Source organism: Pygoscelis adeliae, unplaced genomic scaffold, assembly GCF_000699105.1.
Source record: "Pygoscelis adeliae isolate BGI_AS28 unplaced genomic scaffold, ASM69910v1 Scaffold172, whole genome shotgun sequence".
NCBI lineage: Eukaryota > Metazoa > Chordata > Aves > Sphenisciformes > Spheniscidae > Pygoscelis > Pygoscelis adeliae.
This window is the reverse complement of record NW_008824338.1, coordinates 61,762-77,631: the sequence shown is the minus strand read 5'-3', so window position 1 is coordinate 77,631 and position 15,870 is coordinate 61,762. Positions and strand designations below refer to the sequence as shown.

Below are 15,870 nucleotides of genomic sequence, written 5' to 3'. Positions count from 1 at the left end.
AGCAGTAGAAGACACAGGCAAGTCTAACTCTTTAGAAGTGAGCCAGTCTTACTTGAAAGTTTCGGGAACTCATTCTTAGGTCTCACGAGTTAACTCTCAGCAAACTCAAATTCAATTAAATATCTCAGTATGGAACAACTCCTAAATACTCGTTTAAATCTATAGTCTCTCCTCCACTGCCCAGTCAGTTCATTTTTTCAGTTCCCCATCAAGAACCTTTCCTCCTCCTGCTCCTTCCTTTCTCTGCAGTTAAGGAAGAGAGACTAGGATTGGAAACTCCAGTGTCATCAGCCCAGCAATCTCCTTTCTTATGCAGTATACACAGTAGTGGATAACCTTCAGCCTACCATCTATCAAGAGACCTCACACTCCACAACAGATAGAGGAAGGTGCAGAGACTACTAACTGTCATATATTCTTCCAGCTCTGACACTTGTTGACACGGTTAGTCTGCATATTTTATTTGGCTCAATGCCTTCTTTCATTTACAGCACTTGCAAGATCTAGGCTCTCATTGTATTACACAGTATGTAAATTCCTGTCAGTGCCCCACTGGTTATCTTTGACCAGGCTTCTGTAGTGCATATGTAGTGCATATTATATCAACAGCCTAATTATATTTCAATTTAGGGCAGATGTTTCAGGTCCGTCTTTTGTTGTCATTGTAATGAACTAACATTTCAGCAGAAGCACATCTTCTTTTGCTTTTGGTCTATTACTTCACAGGCCTCGTTTGAATGGGGCTTTATTTGTTGAAGCGGTTATTCCGTTTTCTACCTGAATATTATCAGTTTCTGTCCTATCTTTGAGTGTGCAGAAGCTTTGAAAGTTCATCCTAGAGGATGAGTCATCTTGAAATATGAGTTTTATCAGTCAGTTTTCTCCCAGCCTACCAGCCTTTCAAAATTGCACAAAAATAAATGCATGCAAAAGCATGCGCCAAACCCTTGACAAAACCTGCAATCCCAGGACTGGCCTCTGCCATTTTCACTCCTGTTCAACAGTGTATGAATTCCAAAAATGATCTCATGGAAGTCAGCAGGACTGCTTGCTGAGCAAAGTACTATGAAGCCTGAATAAAGATGGAGATATCTGGATGTTATTTGTCCTACAATGTCTGAGAAAGTTTTTCAGCAAAAATAAACATCTGTCATTGGGATTATATTGTACAAAAAGAGGCAACAGGGAAAAAACTTCACTGCATGATAGCATGCAGTGAAGACTGAGTCACAAAACTCTGCCAGTTTCCAAACTCCACAGGTCTTGCAGGTGCTTTAAAAGCAAAGTAAAATGGCTATTTGTTAAAATCTAGCCACTACAGCTTGAAACGAGTACTGATTTACCGAGAAAGCCCAATTACTGGAGTACAGAGTAGTTCTGAATGTATAGGTTCCACCTTTGCTTCTGTATGGACGATACAGAAGTGACGATGGTCAAGTTTACCTACTATTAGGATGGATTGGACATAGGTGGACAAGTTCAGTTTTAAAATTATTGCCTTTCAGTTACAAAACCTAGAGACATTTTCATCAGTTTGTTTTATCAATACCACAGTTTGCAAACATACTATGATTTATTGTAAGTTTCTTTATTTTCTATCTTTTCTATATTGCTCATGAGCATATCATATAATGTTGCTATGAAAGAATATTTGGAAAGCGTTCTTGAAGATTCAAAACCAAAAATATACAAGCTAGAATAATAGTATTTCATTTCAGAATGCTGAGTGAAATATGTGAGGACAAAGTTATACTAGGCTGATCAAAATGGAAATTACACATGCTTAATATACAAAAATACTTCTTTTCCTTCTGAAACAATGCCTACTCAATTATAAAGCGAGTCCTTCATGCCCTTCTCTTATCTACCAAAACCTGATGACGACTACAGGATGCAGTCATTTAAATCCTCTTGTTGCATTTCATCAGTGTACCAGTTATTATGGTATTTGCTACACTTTTCTCTTTTAATTTTTGCTTACGTACACTATTCAAGCACACAGAGAATGTACAGCCTCCAGCTTTATTTTCCTTGAGAACTGTTTGCGGTGACTTTATATCCCCAGTGATTTTCCTTATTATCATATTTCCATTTTAGTTTAATGCTTTTAATATTCCCAACTCATTTGCTTACCACACATTTAAGAAGTGTATTGCCATCTTACACCAAGGAAACAACTTACCCTCAAACAACCAGCCAGCAAACTCTGAGATGTATTTCAACCTACCCAGTGTGTATTCATTCTGGTTCACAGGTGAATAGATAGATTCCCTCAGACAGATCATGCTTTCCAGCCTTTCCCTTATGAAGGCTCCCCAGTGCTTCAAACCCAACTGCTGCCCAGGGTGAGCAGTGTACAGTAAAAAGAATTTTATCAGGGTATTGAATATAAATTTGAGAAAAAAAAAAAAAAAGGTAAAAAGTGATTGGCTTTCAGGATAGTTTTATGCTAAAAATTATATCCAGACCTGCTCTTGATTCTAACATAACCTCTTCCATTACCACAAAAATCTTTCCTTAAAGGAAATATTAAAAAGGCTTTATTGTGTCTTTTCTGTGGAATAAGATGTTACAGTCACAAATCTGGCCAGCTGGTCCAAACACTATAATCAAACATAATGTGCAAGAAGTAAACAGTTCTCTTAACGTGTTGGAACCTTATTTAGTACAACAAGAGGTAAAGAAAAGCAAATAAAGAGAAAGAACAAGGAGTAAAGAACAGGACCATTGTAGGCAGAATGGCTACAAAGCCCAGTTATGTGTAGAGCTGACTTATTTTTGTTCTTACGGTCTTAAAATAGATAAATAAAACAAGGTAAATATCAGAATTGTCCTCTGGCCACTGTCTAGACAGTGCAAACTGTCCACTTCTCACTGGACTCCCAGGACTGGGCAGGACACAGACAACTGGTTTCAGGAACAAATGCATGGACTACTTTGGGGAGGGAATTCCGTTTATGATGGCTGTTACCTAAATAACAATTGTTGCACTTGTCATAATTGAGAAGTAGTTTAAATACATAGAATAACCTCTACAGTAAATAAATTGGAAAGAGGAGACATCAATGGGTTTAAAAAGCAATAAAGGAAAAAAATTACTCCATGTGTTACAAACAGCAGATTCAACAGAGAGTAACAATACTCTAATGTGCTCAAAAGCAACAGGTTTCTAACCAATTGCAGCCAAATGAGTTAAGTTTCATGAAGATCAGGAGAAGCTGGTTACAGTCAAGACAGAAAATGATGAGAGTTTTAATTTTGTGAAGAGAACAAAAGAACTCTCTGGTTCTCGGGACTGGAGGAACTGCTGAGATATGCAACTTGTTTGAAAGCTTGGGGCTAGATGAGCAGGACTGGCCGCTTGGCAATAAAAGTAAAAGGAGGCAAAACACAGAGAGATAATCCAATTTTGGATATGTTATCCTCAAGATGGTGGCATGACACGTTTCTTGACTTATTAGAAAGACACAGTTAACGATCTTTAGATTGGGTGGATGGAGACAATAGAGAAAAAGCAAGAAAGGAAAGGAGGGGTCCAAACGGGAGTTTTATTCTCTTCCTAGAAAGGTCCAGAAAAGAATTTACCAGAAAGAAGATCAGAGAATTAAAAAGGCAGAAGGCGATACAGGAAGCAAGGTGTTAAAGCACAGTACCACCCAGTCAGATTCAGAAAGTGTAAGCAGATTTAGAAAGCAACTATGAGATGGTTTAGATCTGTTGAATGCTCAGAGGCAAGAATAAGACATTATGAGAGCTCCTAATGACACTATTACTGACAACCAAACAAGATGGAAAAATGTCTTTATCTTTTTGCTTCCCTCTCTTAGGGGAAGAGCTGACAGCCTATTAACTGCCTTTCAGCTGCCAGGCCCCTGGAGAATGACCTGCACCAGGGGCCAGCACAGAAGGTGTGAAAAGAAAGACTGCAGCAGTAACAGATAGGAACCGAGAGACCAAGCAGCTGCTTAACACGCAAGTGGGACATTTGAATTACTCATTCTTCCATCTCAAAATCATAGCCTCAGTATTTTACAAAAGCACTGAATGTCAGTAGTGGCAAACGTTTGAATAAAAGTTGTCCTGTTTAATAGTACGAGAGGTTTCTTTGCTGCATTAAGTCTGTCATCTGTAACCTGTACACTCTCACCCACAGGTTTGGTACAAGCATTGCACAGTCTTGATGTGTTTTTTCCAGCTTTGGGATTCATCCTCTCTTCTGCTTCAACTGTCTCTCCTATCAGTCGTGTGATATACTGTACCGGGTGTCCGTGCCCGGGTGCTGGCAGCGGCGGGGTTTTGGGGGGCGCAGGCCAGCCTTTGTGACGAGAGGACAGGGCTGCCCCGTGCCGGTTCCAGCCGGCTCCAACAGACCCACGGCAGGGCACAGCTGAGCCCTGCAGCCAGATGGGTCAGAGGAGGTCAGAGGAGAAGGAGGGGTAGGAGGTGTTCCAGGCATGGGAGCAGAGATTCCTCTCCAACCCCTGGAGGAGACCATGGTGGAGTAGATAACCACACTGCACGCCACAGAGGACCCCATGAAGGAACAGGTGGATATCTCCTAAAAGAACACCCATGGTGGAGTAGATTTTTCTCCTAGAGGACGGCAGCCCGTGGGAAGGACCCACGCTGGAGCCAGGGAAAAGTGTGAGGAGAAAGGAGCATCAGAGAGGAACTGTTATGACCACAACCCCCATTCCCCATCCCCCTGCACCACTTGTGGTAGGGGGGGAGGAGGTAGAAGGAAGGAATGAAGGCACCCTAAAAAAAAAAAAAAAAAGGAGGTGGGGGGGAAGGTGTTTTTTTAATTTTTGTCTTTGTTTATCACTATCTGAATCTATTTAAATAGGCAATAAGTTAAATTAATTTTCCCCAAGTCAAGTCTGTTTCGCCCATGACAGTAATTCGTAAGCAACCTCCTGGTCTTTACTTCGACCCGCAAGCTGCTTCATCTTATTTTCTCCCCCTGTCCTGCTTAGAAGGGCAGTGAGAGAGCAGCTGGGTGGGCATTGCAGCTGACCAAGGTCAACGCACCATATATACCACTGTGACAATAATCAGTATCATTTTATTGAACTGATATAATCAGTACATGGTTGTTAGAGTAGATTTTACACCTCTGGGCCCTGTATTTGCATCTCTGCTATGCTGTTTTTATGTTCCATTGATCTCTATTTCAAAAAAGATTGCTACAACAGCTCTTGTTAATAGATTGTAATTAGCCCAATCAAAACACCTCTTAAGAGCTGACCTTGAGTTTTGTTGTTATCTTCCTATGGTATTCTCAGAAGTTGGTCGGCAAAAACCCCCCAAAAATATGGCAATCCATTGTTTCCAAAGCACAAGGAAGCAGTTTATTCTCTATTTGAAGATAGCTTTTACAGGGCTATGGGAAACAGCTTGCAATGCTACATTAATATAGATGGCACATAAATATGACACTTTTCAAACAGATTTTTTTCTAGGGTTTCAAACGGAAATATGCTTAGAGAGGTAAAGAGATTAAAACATTATGGTTGTACTAGTTTTAATCTCTGCTGTAAAAGAAAAGCCAAAATTCTCCAATATATTCCATGGGGAACACTCTTCCAAACGTACTCAAGTTTGCAAGCCATGAGTCTGAAAGAAGCCTCAGCAAATTTGGGAATATAAAATCTGAGTTTCCAAAGAAAAGTATCATAAAAATGCAGGTGGATTATTGTTCGCATGAGTAAACTTAAAAAAAAAAAAGTTTTTTTTGTTTTTTAAGAGATTACAAATGTGTTTCAGCTTTTCTTTGACCATTGCTGAACTTAAGCTTTAGCATTACTGTCTTTTAGGGATCTTACCTCCTTCTGCATGTTTCTCATCTTTGACACAGGTATCATGTAAAGACCCATTTGGATCACAGGAACATGGCTGGCATGGATCTGGGCTATCTGGCAACACCTACAAAAACAAAGAGATTACAAAACAAAATCTTACCTTTAATAATTGGAAACTTTTATTTACTTCTTAAACAAAAAGTAGGAGAGAACAACTTCTATGTAGGTAGCTTGCACTTTAACAAAAATGAGATGGTTGCCAAACTTAGGCCATGCAGTCTAGGCATTAAAGTTACATTTTGGATTTTTATTTAGAAACAACTACGTTTTCAACTAAAAACAGGTGTAGAGATAATAACAGACCCTTGTATAATTAAAATTAATAAATGTAATGAAGTTGATTTTAAGCATTCACTACCTAAAGTAATATTGACAAATAGTTCAGCTGTTCTAGTCAACATGATTCAAAAAACTAACTAAAGTTAGTTAGTCAGTAACTGAACAAAAAGGGTAAGTGAAGAAAAGTCAACATTAGACAATGGAATAATTTCCTTTTCTTCTTGAAAATGTTACCTCAACCAAACTTAAACATAAGTCTAATATCACACTGGGAATATAAAGTAGAAAGTTCTCCATGAATTAGGTATATACACATACTATAGATACACTATACACACACATATATATAAAATCCCTATTAGTTGGATGATAACCCAATTCAGAGGAAAAAATCAAGTGCCCTGCTGTTGAAGACATCAGTACTCCTTTTCTCAAGCTCTAAGGCTAAAACCAGTATATCAGGGAGAATGTAATTATTGTTATTTGCTCGTGTTTTCTGTGTTTGAGGATTGAAAACCCACCAGACTAAAGGTCATGATTTACCAAACTGAAACTATACAGACAAAATATCGGGAATTTAAGCACACAATAATAGTGTAGCTGTCTAAAATACAGGCACAGCCCATATTGGCAATACAACCTAATATAAGATTCATCTTCCAACAGCTTCAACTTAGATGAAAATACAGCCTTATATGACGAAAGACAAAAAACAATTCCCGCTGCACTGAAAATGAAAGGCATTCATGAGACACTATAGAATTTCAGTGGTTATTAATTCTACATTACATTTAAAAAATAAAAATTACAGATTGCCTTTCTCCAATATCAAATGTAGTGATACTTCTTTGATCTTTGATAACAAATCTTGAAATTCATTATTGAGGCAAAAGTTCTGTTTACAGGACCACATCCTCCTTTAAATTAAATTAAATTGAAATACTAGCTGGAGGCCCTGACCTCAAGTGCATTCCTTCATGTCAACACAATTCACTTTCATATTCCTGTGAGTGTTAACTTTACAGATTTCCCACTGTGAAAAGCAACTGCTACACTGTCAGAATTAGAAGTTAACCTTCACAAAATGGCAGTCCAAACTGTGTCATCTCTTTTTAATAACTTAACTCCCCATGCTGAAGTGATGGTTTGAACACGGAGCTTTACAGTGAAGTGACAACAGAACACGCATTTACCCCTTTAGGTCTGAAGTAACCGTCGACACAGGTCTCGCAGTTTATGCCACCGGTGTGGCTTGTACAATTCACACACACTCCGCCCCCAATGTATTCTCCACGGACATTCAAACTCTGATTTCTGTCTGCAATGTCCTGATCATAGTAACACACCTCAGTCTTCCCATGACAGTTGCATGCTAAAAAAGAAGGAACTGCGTTAGCGAACACTTTCTGGCTGGAGATGCCACGCTGTTACTAAGGTATTAAAAAGAGTCGTTCAACATTTTATCATGGGTGCTGCATACATTGTAACCGACAGCACATTCAAGCATTAATTTACTACTTCATCTGTGAAAAGTAATGTGGTCTCATCACAAACACATCCTGGAATTCTGTATATTGTATTTTTTTCTCTCTGTTTTGTCTGGGGGAGTATGGAAGTCGACAGATACAGTCTAATTACATTCTTCCTGTCTTGTTTTAGGGGTTTTTTTTCCTCTTTAAATTGATAGTCCAGAAACCTTTTGGTGGTTGCACACACACACGGTTCATGAAAGAGTCAGCTAATTTAAAATACAGGAGGAATTATAAGGAAAGCAGCAGAATGGTATGAGTAAATTAAAGTAATTTCCATGAAAGCTGAAAGACATCCTAAAACCACTTGTTTTGCACATACGCATGTAAGAACTGGGTCAGAACAAAAAGATTCCCAACCTTAAAACTTCTTTAGATGTTCAGATTTGAACTCTTAGGCTTCAGGTCCACATGCAAGAGAGCTAATCTAATAATCTGTTGCTGTCAAAATGAGGTAGCTCTCTTTCTTCCTTCCCCTGTGGCATCAAAACATTAATTTCCACATAAAGAGAAATTCAAAGCTCGTCAACGTTGTAGGGAGTCATTCTCCTCACATCTGAACCAGATCCCAGGGAACTGTTTCCACCATGAAAGTACAACAATTCACTGAGGGTTGAAGGGGGCATAAGAAGTGTCTTTTAAAAATTAAACATGAAAATAAATGTACCCTGATTTCATTCCAGAATGCATTCCCAGTACAGACACAGTTCCTACTGAAACAAAGACCTCTGTGACCAAAGTTTACAGGACACAAATGAGCAACTACTACTTTTAATATGGGGATATCTGTTTCTTTTTATTTATTTTCAACCACTCATGGTAAAACTATAGCTACAATCCTACAACTGAATAAATACTTACATGTAATGGAGCACTAGGTTTTATGATGTTCAGAAATATAAGTGGTATGTGACCTTTGGAAGTAGGATTTTAAAGTTCAATTATAACTATCCTTTCTACAGTAAACCTGTAAATGAAATTCCCACCCTGTGGGTAGATGATATTTCAAGGTATGTTTTCGTTCCATGTTGGAAAACTAGATACATTGTTTTTTCCATTAAAAAAATCAGAAACTCAAATTGCATTTTGATCATGTAAAGATATTCTGTTTCAGCAAGGCTGAACATTATAATATATAAAAGTGGCATTTGTACAAAAATTATGCCGTTAAAGTTCAATATAATGAAAAATTTGTGAAAAAGTTTTTTTACTTATCAGGATACAGTCCTGTTATTTTATCAGAACAAACCCACCGTAATTATAAAAACTAAACAAGTCAAAATGATTTTTTTATACAGTATTCCACCAATATCAGCACATTACACTAAAATATTCTGAGTTCAATGAAACCACAATTCTACATGTAATTTTTCTTTTAACTTTTTTGAGCCATTTTAAGTAAGTGAACAACTCATTCATAAACAAATGTGGTTAGAAATAGAATTAATTGCAAAATCACATAGGACCCGATTTCAGTTGTCACCAGCAGTTGCAATAAACCTTCTCTTCTGTACCGCTTTCAACTTACGTTCACATTCATGCTTAACCAGGAAAGTGCCAGCATGCCAAGGCTTTTGATTGAAACCAGGACAACACCGATCACATGTCTCTCCGCATGTGTTGTGCTCACACTGGCAGACAGATTTCTAATTTAAAAGAAAAACAAATATTTACACAATGTGATGATTTGAAGAATCTGTTCATGTACATAATCTGCATTCCAGTTCAAATTATGAAAACATTAAGAATGGCTATACTCTGTAATTCCTCTGTTTATTCATTTTTATTCATTTATGTATCCTGCATTCACCAAGTGAGAGACAGAAGAGTATGTTTAACTCCTATAGCTCTATTTTAAGAAAACAGCCACAATGCAAAGGAACACAGTTGGCCAGAGAATCTAAGGAGAATCTAAGAACGTAGGAGAACCTAATTCCAACTGGCTGAAGAAAGGATGGGAGAATGAAAGTTCCCCAGTACAGTAAATAAGCCAAAGTGCTGGTAGCCCTGAGGTACAGCTTCACAGTACAGGGAAACTGATCTGATAGCTAGCTTACACTAGAAGGAGTGAGCCATTCTCCACCCTTCCCTTAGATGCAGCAATCCTGCAGCTGCAGAGTGAAATCAATTATGTTGGCTGATCCAATACAATTGGCTTTTCTTTTAACTTCAGCATTATTTTTTTACTGGATGAGTCAACTCATCGTGTAACCTTCTAACTGCATAACTAATTCTATGTGAGGGATAGCAGAAGTTTTTAAACTAGTAAGACATGAGAGCAGGACCAGACTTGCAGTCACTCTTCAGTTCCTCAGCAGATCACCTTAGCCCCAGCTTAGTCCCAGCATGAAAATATTGCTGTAGGGAACACCCAAACTCTCTGAGGCACAGAAGCAGCTTGGAAAAGGTAAAAGAAACTGCAGTTTGGAGAAACGAGGAGCAAAAATTGCCTTCCCAATAGTTATTCAGTGGAGGGGATTCTCTGTGGTCCTTGTGAAGCCACTCAAGGTCAAAGCAGCAAGCTAACCTGGAGAAATTCTATGGCTCACAGGGCAAAGCATAAATCTCGCAAAACAAGGTTAAGTTAAGGAATGCTTCAGAAAAGCAAGGCAGTAATTCAAGGAAGTTTATTCTTTGTAATGCTAGGGGAAAGATTGATTATGCTAACAACTACAGTCATGATGTTTATAAGCTAAAGCCCACCTATTTTGGTATGGCTCAGTCTGAAGAGTATCCCTGGAGAGTGTGAGTGAGTTGTTTCACTTACGCTATTTTTTATACTGGTCAGACAACAAATACATATATGTCATCCTGCAAAACAAGACACCGCCCTTGTCAAAATGCCTTTATTTTATCTAGTAGCCAAACTATCTGAACTGAAGTATGTATTAATCGCAATAACAGCACTTATTTTCTGAGGTAGGCCCAATTCTAACAGATGGCACTGAGACAATGCTGCAGTTTGATAACTAAGGCCATCTGAAACAATAGTTCAACACTTGCTATACACATCATCACAGAAAAGGCTTGGAAGGATTAAACCAAGGAGTTCGTAAAATTTGTACAAGGATCCATGGAAACTGCTTCGAACTGTAAATGCATTCTCCGTAAGATTTCTTCCAGTTTGGTTTTTTTAATCAGTTCCTACACAATGGCTTAATGTCATATACAAACCAGATTTTCTGTTAAATCCTACAAAGCTCCTACTTAAGTGAATAGTATATGAAGAGATCCCTCATTATGGCACATTAGTAATACTAGTAGATTGGAAATTCTGTATTAGTCATAATGTGTGCATAGATTTGGACCATCAGTAACAAATTACATTTCTCTATTTCAAGTATATTGGTTATGTGTTTAATAATGGTGCAAAAAGAAAGCTACAAGTTGGAAGAAATTATAAACAGCTCATGATTTTCTAGACTAGCTTGACTGATCACTCAATTAATATTTCCCGCATAGTAAATGTGCCATTCTAGAGCCATCATTTGTTTGCAAGTATCGATTAAATACTCGACAGTCATTTAGGAAACACCTTGATGAATATCAACAAGGAAAAGAAAGACTGACTGTTAGTGCTCATCTCTACAGCTACATAACATAACCCAGATTTCTGCTGTTCTTAGGAAACTTTCAATATGGACTGAATTATTTGAAACCTATTCTTTCATTTCACAGAATGCCTCTACTGACATTGTACGAATGTTTATTATTCTGGTTGCCAGCACTATTTCATCCCGGCACTGCTTCTGACTGTTCTTCCAGGTGAAGAAGAGATAAATTCACAGAACTCTGAGGACTATCAAGATTTTTTTCTGATGTTCCACCCTACAAATAAGGCACATTAAAAAAAAAAAAAAAGAAAAATACATACATTGGTCGCTGGATCCGGTGGACAAGCCTTCGCATGGCCTGAACATATGCACATGCCTCCAACAGAGATATCTTTTACAGAATAGTAATACTGTAAGACAAAACAGAAATTGAATTGCTAAGTGGATTGTAAAATGTGGGTGCCAAACTACAGAATTCATTTCTGGTGACAAAACTGTCAGGTCCTGTTTTATTTCTTTTTTGATCTATTACAAATATAGCAGACAGTGTAATCCAAGCTGCGTCTTGATCAACAGATTCAGGCTTAGTGAAAAGAAAGGGTATAAATTGGCACAGTTCCACTTGTTTGAAGTCACAAGAGCCGTGTCAATTTATACACAGCACACACCAAACACAAGCATAGGAAAAGGCTATATGCACACTGGATAATGACAAGTCAAATGCTAAAGAATTTATTCCCTTCAGAAAACATGAAAAGGAAAAGCCGTGATGATGGGGAGAAGAGAGGCTAGAACACAAACTAAGAAAGAAACACTTTTGTTCACCTTAGTTGCATCTTACTCGGGCATTCACTGGACTGTGGAAAGAAGAACTGTTTTTCACTATTGGCCTTCTGAATGACTATGGAATAGTCTTCGTTATTGAGATTTAACTAACTTTTGACCTGTTGTTCTGCCATTTGACCATTTCTATTTTTTCTTTGGTGGCGATTAATAGCCCTAACCAGAAAGAAGGATGGAAAGATACTTGTACTCATGTATTATGACATCCGTGAAAAGTGAATCTCACATGCCATCTTGTGCATTTTCATCTGTTTTGGTGAGGGTCCTGTAACATCCTAACAATCGGCTAATCCAAACAAACACGCTATTTGCAAATTTTGCTGTTTCTGCGTTCAACCTCTTTTTCAGATCATTAATAAATATATCAAACAAAATGGGAACTCATATAATTCAGTCATACCACACAGAAACCTTCTACCACACAGAAAATGTATCATTTATGGCTACCCTTTGTTTCTTGTTTTGTGGTACAGTGGTTGTCTAATGTCTTCTATGGGGAAAGGCAGACAAGGATGGCAAGTTTCAGTTGCTCCTTGTTACTTTGAGGACAGCCTCATGGAGAGATACCATACACATGTTATTGTTCTTTGTTGGTTCGAGAAATCTGTGGATTGAACTGCACTAGGTTTTCATGAGTACACAGTGATTTTTAAAGTGTGATTTGGGTTCTTATTTAGATTCGGTTTTGTGTTTCTGATCAGTTAAAATCAGATTACTAAATTTGCACCCAGTTTCCAGGATTAGTGAGGCTGCAATAACTGCAATCAACTGGAAGGTTTCTGGGCTTGTAATACAAAACAGGATGGCACATTCCAACCTCTCAGAAATAGCCAGCACTTTACATATTTGGAGGAAGAAATGGAAACCAGAAATGTGGAACAGAAGAAGCAAATTTTCTTCGCAGTTATCCACCATTGATAAATGGTATTAATTAAAGCCAAGAACAACCATAGTCCCCCTTCATAACAAGACTTAGTATAGTGGTACCCTAAGAAAAAAATTAAAAAGATGTAAAATAAGATGATCAACAGAAAGAGGAAGTGAGCACAAAGAAAAAATGTGGAAAGGTATACATCCCCCAAAACAGTTTTTAAGAATGCTTAATAGAAAAATCAGAGGAAAAATACAATAACACACAACATTTGAGCAGTGGAAAAACAGGGAGATGTGGCATAGGAAGCAAGTACAGACTGCGGAAAGAAGAGATCGAGGTGTGCACACATAAGGAACAGTGGTGAAGGCAGGGGTATGGTCTGAGTTTGAGTGCTACATCCCTTCTTTTAAGCTGAAGCACAATGTAACATTTTTAGAGTTAGCAACAATCATATAATAATGCTAAAAGAGTTGCATTCAGGCACTACTACTAGTTACAGTACCACTAGTAGAAATTCTACTCAAAGTAAGTGTTCAAGGAATGTTAAAGGTGGCAAATGATTGAGCAGCAGAAGAGGCAAGAGGACATTATCTAACAGCAACCACTTGCCAATTACCTGCACCCAAGTGTTTACAGCCAAAGGAGCTGTTTGCTTATGTTAATAAGCATGTTATGTATGTTAATAACACTATTAAGCAGAAAAGATAACATTGTTACTTCTGCTACAGAGAAGATAACAAAATGCTGTGAAGAGGGAATCCTCTAACACTAGGATTTTGACAGATAACAACAGGTACTCATCATCTCCCAAGATTTCCTATGGCAAACAAAGGCAGGTACAGCATTTACAGGTGTAAGAGAACTTCTACACATGCATTTCTACTATCTTGCCAGAACTTACCCTCCTGGTAACAATGGGATCAATTTCATTTGGATCTTTGTGTGCAAACATCATTAAATCAGCATTTAGTGTCCGTATCCTCTGAAATCTCAGGCGAATAAAGCGAGCAGAGGTGAATTCTAGTAATACGCGTGAAGGATCATCAGCACTAGGCCGTCCATTAATAAGAGAAGTGTGAATCTGAAGACAGGATTATTAATACAACAAGGAATTAGATGACAGCAATGTTGCCATGATTATGCCAACAAATATCATTAAAGGCACTGTGTGAATGCCTTTGCAAAGGTAAAATACCTTCTTTCTTTGGAAAGCAGATTTCCCCACAAAAATATTCCATGTACTCACAGACCCCAGGTCTGAGGCTTTACAGTAAAAACATTTTGAGCAAAGGAGTCATCAGCTACAGAAAGACCATAGTCCAAGCTGCATACACGTACCAAGGTCCTACAATAATGTCCATGCCGCAGGCAACTAATTTCTCCTCCTCTAGTCTGAAATAGGTATTTTCAAGTTATCGAACAACCAAAGGGCTCAAAATTTTTGTGTTAAGAGGAATGGATACTTGGAATGGGACTCAGAATTCAACAGGGATCAGTTTGTACCTCTTAGAGCAGTCATCATCAAAAGACTTTTGAAGTAGTTTTTTTCTATAGCCAGGATAATGCAAGTTGTAAATACTGAAAACTACAACAGCTAGATGAGACAAAATAAGCATTCATAAGCATCTCCCCTTTCCCATTGTCTCTTTACACAATACATCATTTCCTTTGAATCTTGTTCTCAGCAAGTTGAAGCAATTTCCTGTGTTGCAACTGTTTTTACCTGGTCCCTGAGGAAAGTCTTTATCACCTCTGAGAACTCTGTTCAGCATTTGTTTTTCCAAAAATGGTACCAATCTCTGCTTACACTGTGGTTTCTGTAAAGATTGCCCCCCTTTCTCTGCCTGCCCTATCCTTAACTCCAGAAACCTTCTAGATAAGTGTGCTCTGTGGCTCTTCCGTAAAGAGACTCTCTGACACCAATTGCAGCAGCAAGGGCAATGCAACAAAAACAAGCAATCTTCTTCCCCTCCTGTCTTTTTAGCTGATCATGGCATACATTAGCTGTGAATCAACAAAATAAAACAGATGGGCTGCTACAGAATTGTTCTTGGAAAAGGCCTACAAGAAGAAGAATGTCAGGTATAGCAAAATATTGTTAATGAGCACCTAGGGGGAGGGAGGAAAGAAACCATTAATTTTCCTGTATTCTGAAGTGTTAAATTTTAATTGGGGCATTTTTATTACAGGCTGGTACACTGAAAGAATGTTCACATGCTGAGCCAAACGTGTGGAACATTAGAACGAATAAGAGAATTTATTTATTCTTTGCAATGAACATGTTGTGCACCTTACCTCAGTGCTCTGAGTGAGAAGTCAGGCCACACAGCCATTTATTTGTCATTGAACATGATGATATTACCACTGTTTTAGGCAAAGAGCTGCATTCAGAATGCCCGCTGGCACTCAGCAGTGGCTGCCTCACACCGAGGAAAGAGACAGCAAATCTACTGCTCCCAGCAAAGCAGTAGCTCTTCCTTTCCTGAAGTTTTCACAGGCACTGGATAGAAGGCTTTGAACAACTGCTGTCTTGCACTGGCCATAGAATCATAGAATCATTAAGGTTGGAAAAGACCTCTAAGATCATCGAGTCCAACCGTCAACCCAACACCACCATGCCCACTAAACCATGGCCCTAAGCGCCTCATCTACACGTCTTTTAAATACTTCCAGGGATGGTGACTCAACCACTTCCCTGGGCATCCAGGCTCACAGCTCAGACAGGTGTACTCTGCGCTGGGTAAAAACTGGCTGGACGGCCGGGCCCAGAGAGTTGTGGTGAATGGAGTTCAATCCAGTTGGCGGCCGGTCACGAGCGGTGTTCCCCAGGGCTCAGTTTTGGGGCCAGTTCTGTTCAATATCTTTATCAATGATCTGGATGAGGGGATCGAGTGCACCCTCAGTAAGTTTGCAGACGACACCAAGTTGGG

At 38.6% G+C, this 15,870-nt stretch overlaps 1 protein-coding gene across 1 annotated transcript in view; it reads right to left on the bottom strand.

The window, feature by feature from the left end:
- The window catches only part of LAMA2 (laminin, alpha 2), a gene marked incomplete at its 5' end in the record, with an annotated part of 294,647 nt that overhangs the window by 226,550 nt on the left and 52,227 nt on the right, over positions 1-15,870 (bottom strand). Inside the window, 5 exon segments of the mRNA XM_009319128.1 lie at positions 5,826-5,925; positions 7,334-7,512; positions 9,198-9,315; positions 11,544-11,633; positions 13,842-14,021. Coding sequence (XP_009317403.1) covers positions 5,826-5,925; positions 7,334-7,512; positions 9,198-9,315; positions 11,544-11,633; positions 13,842-14,021 — 667 coding nt within the window.